The sequence below is a fragment of the Callorhinchus milii genome, unplaced genomic scaffold (assembly GCF_018977255.1).
Source record: "Callorhinchus milii isolate IMCB2004 unplaced genomic scaffold, IMCB_Cmil_1.0 Scaffold1, whole genome shotgun sequence".
In the NCBI taxonomy this organism is placed as follows: domain Eukaryota; kingdom Metazoa; phylum Chordata; class Chondrichthyes; order Chimaeriformes; family Callorhinchidae; genus Callorhinchus; species Callorhinchus milii.
In genome coordinates, this window is record NW_024704742.1 from 20,946,542 (window position 1) to 20,960,732 (window position 14,191).

Below are 14,191 nucleotides of genomic sequence, written 5' to 3' on the forward strand. Positions count from 1 at the left end.
TGAAGAGATTTCAATACAAGAGTGAGGATCTTGAAATCGAGCCGCTGGAGTGAGGGAGCCAATGGAGTTTGGCAAGGACTGGGATAATGGAGGTACGGAGTTTAGTGCGGGTGAGAATGCAGGCGGCGGAGTTTTGAATTAGTTGTAATTTTTGATTAGTGGAGCAGGGGAGACCAGTGAGGAAGGTGTTTGAGTAGTCGAGACAGGAGGTGACAAACGTGCAGACGAGGGTTCGGCAGCTTTTGGAGTGAGGTACGGATGGAGGTGGGCAATGTGTCGGAGGTGGAGGAAAGCAGCCCCGGCTTGAGATTGGATGTGGGGTACAGAGTATAGCTGGGGGTCGAACCTGATGCCTAAATTGTTCACGGGTTCAGTGAGTCTTAGAGAGAGATCGGGTAGGGTGAGGAGGTCTGAACCGTAGGAGTGAAAACGTGGACGGGAGCCAAAGTATGGCTTCCGTCTTGTCATCGTTCAGCTGCAAGAAGTTTGCATTTATCCAGGCCCTGAAGTCTGTCAGGCAAGCTGACAGAACATCAGCGGACTGGGAGTTGCAGCTGAAGGAAGAGAAGTAGATTTGTGTGTCACCCGCATAAATGTGGAAGTTGTCTGTGGATGACATCACCGAGGGGGAGCATATAGATAAGAAAAAAAAGGGGGCCAAGGATGGAACCTTGGGGTACCCCGCAGGTGACTGGGAGGGGGCGAGAGGAAAAAAACATTGGCCGAGATGAAGTGCTGGCATTTGGTTAAGTATGACTCGAACCATGCGAGTACAATAGGAGAGGTCGTGAAGGAGAATGGCGTGGTTGACAGCGTCAAACATAGTGGAGAGGTCCAGGAGGATGAGGAGACAGAGGAAGTCCTAGTCACAGAGAGAGAGGACATAATTTGTTACTTTGATGTGGCAGTCTGGGTGGCTGCTCTGGGACGACCATCAATGCATGCCATGATGAGCACAGCGGAGGATGCCCAGACTGGAGCAGAGGGAGGCGGTGGAAGAGTCAAGGAGAGAGAGAAGGTGAAGAGGGCAGTGGGGGATAAGGACAAAGGTCGAGTAGCAAAAATGGGGGCACTTGGGGGTGGAGGGGGTTGGCTCGGATCGGGGTCGGCAGCCAAGATGCACACGCCAAGACCTGGAGTGAATAACCAGAGATTCATGGAGGGGGCTAGAGGAGGCAGCTGTTTAGCAGCTCTTCAGTACAATGAATTACTTCAGATCTGCAAGGTTGCCAATCTGAACCATTATGGGTTATGAATAAAAACAGATCTCACACATATTATTCTTGTACAGTGCCCAGTTTGAACGCCACTAAAAAGGCAACCACAAACAACCGTTGAAAACTCCGCAAAGGACGACTGACCATACTTTTGCATCAGGATTTTCATCTTGACGTTATATATATATATATATTCATGATGTACAAGTTTGCAGCACAATCAAGGAAAAGCGTGAACATGCTGAAAATATATAGCCACTTATGAGAACATGTCACTAAAGAAAAATATGCAACCACTTCAAAATGGTCAACATTCGTACAGTATTTTGAACAAACATGATCACTGTAAGGCAAATAGGTTTCTTAAAAATGTGAAAGAAAATATTTCCTATCCTCAAAGCATGTGAAACTACTGAAAAACAGCTCCTGTAGTATAAGGCAATGGAATCCATGTTAAGGTTGCTTTAACATATTTTAGAGACATTCGGGCTGGAGAATATAGATTTTCAAAACCTCTTGGAGGTTTTCAATCCATAACACACAATTATTTGTTTCCCTTTTATACTGTTAGCCATTATTAGTAACATTTTATGTTTGGTGCTGGTAAAAGTAATGACTTTTATTTTAATTTAGTTCAGCAAGCAAAGCTAAGAGCCTCTTTGGATTTTACAAGTACTGTACTAAACACCCACACACATACATATAGCTCTCTTTGAAATGACATGAGTCACTTGTTCTTGAAGAAAATTGAGCATTATGTCAAAGATACATAAAATACACATCGTCTTGAGTGTCTCAAACGAAAAGAAGGTTGCTTTCTGTGCTTTGTAATGTCTAACATACATACAGATACCCAGAAAACTTTCCACAGTAATAATACTGTCATAACATCTTCCAAAAATGTTAATCATAGGAACAGAAGGAGGCAATTTAGCCCATCTGGCAATGCACTCACGCATTTCATGCTGAGTTGTGTTGCCCACCGGGAAGCTCGCAGGGAGCTCTTGGTACCTATCATCCACATAGTGAGGGCTCGAACCCATGCTTGTCGAATGTCGAATGACCATCTAGTGACTATCCTCCTTGGGGGAGAGATAAGCAGGATTTCCTTGAAGCTGAACTGTCTCCAAGGTGACATGTTTATCAACGGATTGTCAGAATCGAGCCAGCCCTCTGTGGCGGTCTCGGTATTCCAGTTCTGAGCGAGGTGTGTCCCCAGTATTTCAGGGTGTTGCTGATGACTGCACAACCAGCCTGGCTCATCGGTAGGTATTGGAAGGTAAACCAGTCACTGGGGGGCAGGGAGTCATCCCACTCAGCTCTTGTTAACCCTGCAAGCCCAATCCCTAAAGGGAAGGGTGGACCTTGCTGTACAAGCAGCAAGAAAGCTTGCTAAACAGTAGTATCAATGGCAAGCTATGCTGTTTTAGCTGGTTAGACTCCAGGAGCACCCCAACGTAAACTCTAGGGTCCCCAAGCCTTGGCTCTTGCCAACCTGTGCCTAATACTTTCCAGAATTAAGTAAGCAAGATGCATCCCTCCAGGGAGAGAGTGCACATTCCAACAATCTATCTCTGGGATTTCCATGTGTAGGTGGGATGCATGGAATTCTCAGTTTGGTTTGGGTACTCTTGAGCACGGTGATGGGTTTCTGCCTGTGTCAGACACCTGGCTGACCCCCCAAAAATCTATTCCACCAGTTTATTGAAATCATGGCGGATCTTTTAATTCCATTGCTTGCTTTTTCTCGACACCCCTGACTACCTTAACTTCCCAAGTATCTACTTACCTCCCTTTAAAACAACCCAATTGATTTTGGCACCCTGGCTTTCTAGGGGCTTGGGCAATGCATTCCAAATTTTCACAATCATAAAAATAATCATGCACAAACACCAGCAAACATTTTTTAACCATGTTAGGCATTGTGCTATGATGTTTTGTTTGTTATCAAAATTAAGCAGTATTTTTTTTCTTTCAGCTCAGAGGAAATGTTTTAAGTGAATTTATTCTGCCAATAGGTAGTTTAATGTTTCATTAAAACTTTGCAGGGAAATAGGGAAATGGAATTGCCTGGCACCGCATTATTTTTTCCAAATGTTGTCATATATCATATATACACCAGAACCTCAGCTGAACAGCTATTTTCTAGTATACTATAATGAGGATATCACTATTTATATAAATAATAGAAGTGCTGGAACCACACAAGGGCTCCAGATTCCACTTCACATATATTAGCAGTGAACATGAAACAAATCTGTAAGGATGAGTTACTTGGAAATTGAAGTGCTATTAAAGTGATATTTCTCCCTTATTGTTTACGTCTTCCTGAGTCACATTCTATTCGATGATCAAGCGGGGACACCAGCCTCCTAAAGCTCTATGAACGCTGCTGTGTAATTTGTTGCTGGCAGGTGAATAAGAGGGCCACGGATTAATTTAACCCTTGGAATTCCACCCTTTCAGTGGGAAAATGACAGCATTTATTTGGAACCATCCTCTGATGTTCATAACTGACATCGCTAAAAGTGTAAGGTGTTTTATTAACACTTACAAATACTTTGCAATTTAAAAAACATACTTTTTTTATGTTATACTAAATACAGTATGCTTTAGTAATGTGAATCATTCCAAAACACACTGAATTGAGTTTGCTGATAACTGCTCTTTTCTGTTAAATCTCCTGAAATAGGGCAAATGTTTTCAACCACGGTATATCAAGAAACCAATCAGAAGCAGCCTCCTGTAACATTCAAATGAAAATTATATGGTCCTCAAATTGACTTTTTCATGAGTCATTTTGTCTATAAAGCACAAGGTTGATCAATGGATAAGGGATCAGTCCTTACTTACAATTGATAGCAGGTGCCAGATGGAATAATGAGCACAGCCTTTCTCTGAAGCACGGATAGCTACACCCTAAAATTAATAGGACATCTCAAGCAATCTGTGTTGCTTGTTTCAGAGAGCTCTTGGATATATCTGTCTGCATGGTTGACATGGCGATCGCCTCATAGTCTTCCTCCCTGCGACTGCATTTGCAGTAACGGAGGATAACATGCAAGTCCCTCTGAAAGTTTTTATTCAGGAATCCATAAAAGACGGGGTTCACGCAGGTTGAGAGCATCGCTGTCAAGTGGCATATGGAGAAAATCAGATTATGATGACAATTCGTGATGGCTTCATGCTTCCAGTCAAAAACCGCGTTGAAGATGTTTAGGGGCAGCCAGCAGATTGCAAACGCCACCACAATAGAAATCAACATAATGGTAATTCTTCGGTTCTCATCTGCCCGTGACTTGTTCTCCCTCATCTTGTCCATCATGTCATTTCTCCTTTTGAGGCGTATATATATCTTTCAAAGACAAAACAAAGCAATTTAATCTGGTTAACATGCAACATCTAAGTCTAAGGCCATGTTGTATTACTACTTCCAGAATTCCTCCAATAAAAATCATTCTGTCAATTTCTCAAACACAAAAGTTTCAGCATGGCTCAGATATTAGCGCTCTTGTCTCTGGATGAGAAGCTTGTGGGTTTAAACCGCATGTTAGGACTTAAGCTTGTAGTCTAGGCTGATACTCCAATGCAAATCTTAAGGGTTTGTCAGGGGTTCTGTGGATGAAACATAAAGGTCCTGTCTGCCTGGTCAGGTGGATGTTAACGATCCAAGTCATTATTTGAAGAGAATGGAGTTTCTTACAATCAACAATCCACCAGAAAAGAATTTGTCGTTCACTTCATGGCCATTTTTGGTACATTGCTATGTGCAGATTGGGCGCACCTATAAATATACAGTCACTGCATTCCCCGTGAAGCACTTTGAAACATTTCAATACTGTATTCATTCTTTGAAATTCAAGGATTATTGTATAAGGTCATCATTATGGAGTCATTGTGGAGTTCCTGTAGCTCAGTGGTTAGAGCACTCGCTTTGCAAGTGAGAGACCTGAGTTCAATTCCAGGCAGGGCGAAACCTTGGGCAAGTTTCTTCACTCCACACGCCTAATAATAATCCCTCCAAAACCCAAAACAATAATAAATTGGTCATTTTCATTCTACGACTGTTTGTGGGACATTGCTGTGCGCAATTGGCTGCCGCGTTCGCCCACAAATATACAGTCAATTCACTTTACAGTGTGTTCTGTGAAGCGCTTTGGGATGTCCTCCTGATGTGAAAAACGCTATATCAAATGCAAGGATTATTATTATTATTATTATCATTGAGAAAATTAATCTTACACTTCAATACTCTTGGAAAAGTGAGATGATATTTCCCTTTAACGCCCTACTGTAGTGTTTCCAAATATATATATACATTTGGGACCACTTTTGCTCCCTAACTTCCTTAGTCCCATTGTTACACCATTCCACAACAATCAGTTATATTTTCCAGTGAAGATCTAAATTGTACATTGTTGAGAAACGCTATACCAACCCTTAAAAAACAGAATGTCTTGGTTCTAATTATTTATTGTTGAAAAATCTAAGTGATCGGCTGATGAAAATCTAAGTGAACATACATTACCAAGATTCATAAAGTAGGAAAGAAATTGAATTAAATCAAGTAGTAATGAGATGGTAGGGCAATTTGTGAGATTTAAAAAGAAGGATTTTTACACTTGAAACGATGCAGGTACCCAGATGTCTCTCATTATTTTAACAATGGAACTTCACTTCCCGTTGAAACCAATTAGAAGCCAATCTCATCGCTACCTTTTATAAAATAAGATTGTGATCAAAAGAAGACACCTTCTGAAATCATCTGAAATATGTGTCCAAGTGAAGTTCCATTGTTAAAATTGGGATTAACATCACAAAAGGAATGCAAGATTGAAGGACTGCTTACGTAATCTTGAGGTTATGGGAAAGAATGAGTGGGGTAGGAGTCAATGCAATGAGTCGTTTTCAGTATAGTGAGGATGCAGAAAAAGGAAGAACATTTAGTTAGGATTGTGTACTTAAAGCTTGGATGAAACAAGTGAAAACAGATCAGAGAAGCACTAATAGAGTAAAACAGAGAAACATAAAGGTTGCAACAGAGGGAGGTTCACAAAAACATAAAAGGTTCCAACCTTGTTATTGTAGTTAGCAAAGGCACAATATGTGAAAAGAGAGGGAAATATTTGAAGCTAGGAGGAAACTAATGATTTGACAATTTGCAATGCTGCTTGTACTAGATAGGCTTCTTTTGTGAGTGAAGAAATTTCAAAGCATTCAGGCTACAAAGATAGTTACTGTGTCGGACTCTATTTTGTAATGAGCTGGTCAATGGTACAGTGTTTAAACATTTATTAATAAATAAAGCATGAGATTAATAATTCTTGCATTTGAAATAACGTTATTGAAACATCTCAAATCGCTTATCAGGATTTGCTGTAAAATGTAAGGAATGTATTTTTGTAGATGACCACATCTGCCTTGTGATTTAGATTTCAAATCTCGATCTTAATAACAATGAGGAAGACTGAAATTACAGTGAAATATTACCATTTCAACTATTAAAATGTTTCCAAGCTCTGATGAGTAATGTCAAACTGAACAGCTTTTAATGTTCTTCATTTCATGATCATTCTTAGTTATTTTGCAGAATCCTGCTGTGAGCCTGAGACATATTGAGCAAGCTCAGTCAAGCAGAAAAGTATAACACTTAATAAGAGTAAAATCATTTGTGTGCATGTTTTTTTAAAAATTAAATTAAATCAAAGCAATGAGAGACTCCACTACAATAACTACACCAATTTAATTAGGATCACTGAATGAATGACTGCACCCTGAAAAGTGAGTTCCTTAATAGTTCCTGCAGTTTGGTACAGTTTATTTTAAAAGTCTACAAACAGTGTACAAAAGAGGCTAAGTTTCCAGCCCATAATCCCTTTGCCTTGCTCCCTCCCTTGCCTCCTTCAAGGCACGACACAAGACCCTCCTTTTTGACTGCGCCTTCAGCTGCCCTCCTACCTCCCTGCTCTCCCTCATCCCAACCTTGCCCCCACCCCTCCCCATGCTCGGGTCCTGATCCCCGACTGTTCGTCCTCTCAACGTGAAAGGTGCCTTACAAATGTAATTTTGTTGTTGTAAGTTTAGTGTGTCCATACCAGTCCTTCCCAATGCAAATCATTTATGAATTAAAGCAAATGCTTGAAGTTGTTGACTGCTGTTATGTAATACTGTTATATTAAAACATAATTTCTGAGCACCAGCACGTTAATGTTCTGTGCTGTAGATTGAGGATAGCCACAGGCCTGAGCACTGCTCTGATAACTTTTCAATCTGAGGATGTAGCACTTGCCTTGGGTGGAAGAAAGATTGAGGATCCAATAGGGGAAGAGTTATGCCTGGCTAATCTTTAGCACCTCCTGGTCAGTGATGGTTGTTTGTGTGACGTTGCTGGCACAACTGACTGCCATGTTGTCTGCGTAACATACTTCTGTTTATTTAATGTTTATTTATTTCCAGATCATCACCTTTTGATTGAGTTATTAATGAAAGCCCCATCTGCCTTGTGATTTAGACAGACGTGAAGACCACTCCCCCCCTCCATGATTTAAAACAAAGTGATCCCTGTTATCTTGGTATACATTTTCTTCTCATCCAAATTCACTCCCAAAACTGGAATTCATTTGGCCTCTCATCTCATTGTTTGTAAGTTTGTCAGTGGCGCAAATTGGCTGCTGTCTGTGTGTGTCTCCATAACAACATTCACATTATTTCTAATTAATTTCATTTGGTAAAGCCCCTTGAGTCATTCCTTCCACATGAAAGGCAGTACTGCATATGAATGCAAGTTGTTAGTTGCAGGGGCATGACCAGTAGCCTTGAAGTAATCTGTGTGCTTGGCTGATAAAGAATAGGGGAGAAAACAGAGCAAAGTAAAAGGGAGGAGAGAAAGCCTACAATTTCACTCTCTCTAGTGCAATCTTTCTTATCTTTATTTTATCAATATTACTTTGGCCATTGCTCTGCTGAAGTTTCTTCAGTTGTTCCGACAGACCCATGGCAAGTCTGCTCTGATTCTATTGAGACATTCCATTAAGATATACTGCAAATTAGAACCAAATGGGATATGTTATATCATCCAGCTAAGCTATTGCTAGGCAATCTTTTTGTTGCTTATTTGTAGTGAGGTTTCCCATTTTGAAAATATTGATATTATAATAATAATAATAATAATAATAATAATCCTTGCATTTGATATAGCGCTTTTCACGTCGGGAGGACGTCCCAAAGCGCTTCACAGAATAGACTGTAAAGTGAATTGACTGTATATTTGTTGGCGAACGCGGCAGCCAATTGCGCACAGCAATGTCCCACAAACAGTCGTAGATTGAAAATGACCAATTTATTATTGTTTTTGTTTTGGAGGGATTATTATTAGGCGTGTGGAGTAAGGAAACTTGCCCAAGGTTTCGCCCTGCCTGGAATTGAACTCAGGTCTCTCACTTGCAAAGCGAGTGCTCTAACCACTGAGCTACAGCTCCATATTTGTAGCTACACTGGAGCCCAAACACATTGGGCCATCTACTTGGACAACCACCTCAGACAAAAAAAAAGTTAACATTATATAATCGTAAATAGCCCACTGTCATGATATTTCATGTTTTCACATGGTTACAAAGACATTGTGGTATTTGCTAGAGTGAAAACATAGCAAGGAAATTTTGGTATCATAATACACTTGGGCTGGTTGACACAGTAGCTTAGTATTGCAGCTTTCAAGGGTATCATTATTTGTACACTGCAAATACCAGGGTCTATTAGGTTTTATTATGACACAAATGTCAGTGGGCTTTTGTTATGTTTTTCCTTCTCATACCATTCACAGCCGATTGAACTGTTGGACATGATAGCCAGTTGCACAAAGTATTCTAGTCCAAGTTCACAACGAATGTCCATACAAAGTGAATGAACCAACTCAGATCAAATTAACTCTTCCTTATTCACTGCAGTGTAAAATATTATGGTTAAGAGTTCCTATATAAAATCAAATTATATTTCAGATAGAATGTCTGCTTTTAGTAATTCAGGATACTTTCACATCAAGAATATCCATCTTTGATGTTCACATGATTGTTCACAGTCCTTTTCCAATGATAATATTAATCCTTGCATTTGATACATTTTTCACATCAAGCAGATATCTTAAAGAGCTTCATAGAATTTACTGTAAATTTTATGACTGTGTATTCTGTAGACAAAAACGGCAGTCAATTTGCACACAACAACCACAACAAATTACATTTGTATAGCGCCTTTCACAACAGGAGGACATCCCAAGGTGCTGGACAGTCAGAGAACCGCACCCGGGCTTTTCAAAGAGCCGACACAGACACGATGAGCCAAATGGAGTAATACACTCCTACTCCCAACCTTCCCTTGGTTGGGAGTAGGAGGGGTGGAGGGCAGGGAGGACAGGAGGGTAACCAAAGGCATGATCGAAGAGGAGGGTTTTGAGGCGGAAGGACTGTGGGAAAGGGTTCTACACAGTCAAGTTCCACAAAAGGCCATGAAGTGAATGATATTTTACCTGGGAGATTGCTGGCCTGGACATCATGACAAACTCCCTTTTCTTTTTGATTAATGCTTTTAGAGTCAAATTGATTAAACTTCAGCGGTACCCTCATGTACACCATGGTGTCCCTAAGTAATAGCTCTTGCCAGCTTGTGCCTAATTCTCTCTAGAATTAGATAAGCAGGATGGGGCCCTTTGGAGAGAGAATTTGTATATCATTCCAGCCAGACAAGGGGATGGCACATGGAAATGGCACACATGATGCATGGAATTCTCAATCTGGTTTGAATACTCTCAACATGGTGATTCACTACCGCATGTTTCAGAGTCCTGGCCGACCAAAATAATAATAATTTTTGAATATTTAACATCCACCTAAACAGGGATGGTTTAACGTCTCATCCGAAGGATGGCACCTCTGATAATTCAGCAATCCCCTAGCACTGGAGTGCCAGCTGATACTGTGAGTTCAAAATCCCAACACAGAGGTTGTACCCACAACTTTCTGTCGTGAAAGACAGAGTGCTACCAAGTGAGCCAGACTTAGTTGGTTCATCCGAATCCATAAAATCTTGACACTACGTTCGATAGTTCTGATTTCATAATTGTTCACGTCAGGAATGCATACTCCTGACGTTAACAATTATGAAATCAGAACTATCGAACGTAGTGTCAAGATTTTAACACTAGCAGGATCTTTTCAATCATGATCATTTTCATACAATTAAACAAAGTAATATTCATTTTAAAAAAATACATTCATATTAGTTAATATTTTGGACAGCTACTGCTAATACCTTTGGTAATCTATGAAGACTGTTTTGTCAAGATTTGATTTCCTCCTTCCATCATATCCACTCTGTTCTCTTCCAATTAGATCGTCAAATACTTCCTTAAACGTGTCCAGTGACCTAGTCCCAACCACCCTTCCTGATAACTAGTTCCAGTTGCTGATCACCCTCTGTGTAAAAAAATACTCGCTTTCCAATCCTGAACAATCTTGTCTTGCTGCACGGACATCATGACAAACTCAAGGAATATTTCTGGGTTTGCTTTCTCCATCTCATTTAACATCTTATATAATTCTATTTGATCCTTTCTTAGGCACTTACTTACACAGCACTTACTTACACTAGTTGTTCTTCGTAGCTCAATGTTCCTAACACTGGGTATGAATCTTTTACCATAACTTACTTTCTTTGCTCATCTGAGAGAAGAAAATGGCCCTTCTGATACTGCATCCCATTAAAATATATCTACTATTCAGGAAGCCAGGTACCTGAAAAACTGAACCAGCTTTCACAATGCATGAAATAATCACATTACCAATAACACAAATGAAAGGCTTTTACTATTTACCTTTAAGTAGCAGATGAATATGAAGCAAAGGGGTCCGAAGTACTGCACCACCAGGAGGCATGTGGTGTATGCCAGCCTTTGGTTTTCCGATGGCCACTGATCCAGACACACGTACTTTCCAGCGAAATTCTCCCAATAGTTGGGCACATTTTGGAGAGGCTCGTCAGTCAAAACTTGGAAAAGTAGGAATGGCAGAGATGCGAGCAGTGCCAGCACCCACATGGTGGCAATGCTCACATACGCATGCTTGTTGTTGGGTCTCCAGCCACGGGGATTTATTATCAACTGGTGGCGTTCGATGGCAATCAGCACCAAGGAGAAGACAGAGACTGTAATGGAGATACACTGGATCATGGAGTTCATCTTACACATGGCCTTGCCAAAGACCCAATGATCCATGAAGGTGTAGACAAATGTAAAAGGCAAGCACATGAGAGTAATGAGCAGATCAGAGATGGACAGGTTGACGATGAGAATGTTGGTGACATTGTGCATTTCCTTCTGTTTCATGATAATGGTGATCAACATCAGGTTACCAGAGACTCCCAGAATGATGACAGCACTGTAAGCCAAGGCTAATGTGAAAATCACGGCAGTGGGAGCTTGGCAGGGTTCATATTTGTCGAAGTCTAAGAAAGTAAAATTACTTATAGAGAAATTCAAGCGGACGGAAAGGTTTCCAGCATTAACCCAAGGTGTCCTATCCATTGTCCCAAGTCTCTCTTCACCAAGTAAAGTGATTGGAGAATCACAAGGTTTTTGGTCCTCCTCTTTCCTGGGATAAAATGGATTGGTCAATAAACTGTTTTTCTCACGTTTCACCTTATGCCGAGTCCCACAGAGAATGCTGTGCTGATCACAACTGCTGCTGTCCTTTCTGGGAGATCTTCCTATCACGGAAACAAAATGTTGCCATAATGCTATGAGTAAAATTTCTACAAATAACAATTGGCTGTGAAAAAAATAACCGCAAATAAACAAACCGGCAAAAGATTGTGCAAAATCCAGTCATTGAGTCATCTAACATTCTGCTTTAGATTTTGGTACAACAACTTGCATTTATATAGCGGATTTCAGATAGGATAACCTCTCCCAGCTCTTTGTCGGGATGGGGTTAGAATGCCAAGCAAGACAGGAAAGGAAAGGTGGAGGTGCCTGTGGGTGCAAGACAACAGATAGCTGTATTGGTGGGATTTAAAGAGAGGTAGAAGGAAGCGAGGTGGAGGGAGAGAGTTCCAGAGGTTAGGGGCATAATTTCTGGCCACAACAGTTAGAATCAAAATTGCACCTATCATATTTCTGTATTGACTTTTTTTTCATATTCCATTCACAGAACTGGATTTTCACATTCTCAGAGACAGGTAGAGATTTTGCTGAGTTACAAAACGCTTGCAGAATGACAATCTGTGAAATTATAGATGAGAGAAACACTTGCAATTCCAATAAAACAATACATCTTCTGGGAAAGGAAATTTGATTTGAAGACATTTTAAGATATAGGAGGTAAAGCAATATAGGAGGTAATGGCTCCTGTGAGACGCATATGCATAATGGGCCAAATGGCTGCTGACAGCAGAGTATTTAATAATTATTCTTGTATTTGGTATAGTAGCTATAGTGTCATAATATCTCAGAGTGCTTCATAAGTAATTGCTGTGAAGTATAGTGACTGTGTATAGGTAAGCAAACAGCGAGTTGTTTGGATCTGGAATGCATTTCCTGAAAGGGTGGTGGAAGCCGATTCGATAACAATTTTTAAGAGAGTAGTAGATAATTATTGGGCCGGACAAGTTTGCAGGGTTATGGGGAGAGAGCGGGGAGTGGGATTGATTTGGTTAGTTCTTTTCAAAGAGCTGGCACAGAAATGGTGGGCTGAATGGCCACCTTACATGCTGTAAGATTCTATGATTCTATGTCATCCAATTAGCGCACAACAATATCCCCAAAACAGCCATGAAGTGAATGAACAATATAATCTGGAGGATTGTTGCCCAGGTCACTGCGAGAAATTCTTTTCTTTTCAAATAGAGTCATGGGATCTTTAAAATCCATCTGCTCAGGCAACACCTAGAATACTGCATACAATTTGGGTCCCTGTGACATATAGTGCCTGAATCCTAGAAGCAGTATAAAGAAGAACAAGTCTGATACACCATGTTAGAGGAATGAGTTACAACCAACAATTTGATAATTTAGGGAGTCTCAAAAACAGATGTCCTGGAGAGAACTTTATGGAGCTATATATGATGTCAAATGGGATATAGAAAACAAACCTACAAAAACAATAAGCTGGGCTTTTTGCTAAATCAATTGAGTTGAGATCCCCAGATGTCATTCTCAGGCTATAGAGTGTTGTGGTCAGACCGCCAGACACGGATGGATAGACAGACACATTAACATCTCATCCGAAGGATGGCACAACCGACAATTCAATTCTCCCTCAGAACTATAATGTACCGTCAGCCTCGGCTGTGAGCTCAAAGACCTGGCATGAGTCCTGTAGGTTAGTGGTTGGAGCACTCGCTTCACAAGCAAGAGGACCATTGTTTGATTCCTGGCAGGGCGAAACGTTGGAGAAGAATCCTTACTTACTAGCGGTAAGTAGGAACCCGGTTGTGAAACAAATGAAGGATTGCTTTTCTGTGAGCAATATTCCCTTCAAAATAAATAATAATAATTTGGTCACTCAATCCATGACTGTTTATGGGACATTGCTGTGTGCAATTGGCTGCCGCGTTTTGCCCACAAAATATATACAGTCAATTCACATTACACTATATTCTATGAAGTGCTTTGGGACATCTCAAAGACCTGATAAGGCGCTCTATTAAATTCAAGAATTATTATTATTATTAAACTCACAGTTCACTGACTCAGAGGCGAGAGTGCTACTAACTAAGCCAAACTGTCACCTTTTCTGTGGAACTTTAACCTGTTGACTGCTGGTGAGTTCATTTTTAAAGACTATTCAGCCTATTCTCAACAGGATTCACTAGATTACCCACAATTAAAGAATGCATAACTCACAACCATAAGGATAAGTAAGATTATAAAATGACAAGGTTGGCCAGGTTGTAAAAGATTGTCCTGAATATCCAGCCTGCTA

The 14,191-nt window shown here is 40.5% G+C and overlaps 1 protein-coding gene across 1 annotated transcript; it reads right to left on the reverse strand.

Annotated features, from left to right (window-relative positions):
* Positions 1–3,804: 3,804 nt before the first annotated feature.
* On the reverse strand, positions 3,805–11,793 carry npy1r (neuropeptide Y receptor Y1). The gene is given in 2 exon segments (NM_001319866.1): positions 3,805–4,572; positions 11,086–11,793. Coding segments are annotated over 2 exon segments (1,125 nt in total). The 3' UTR covers positions 3,805–4,155.
* Positions 11,794–14,191: the final 2,398 nt, after the last annotated feature.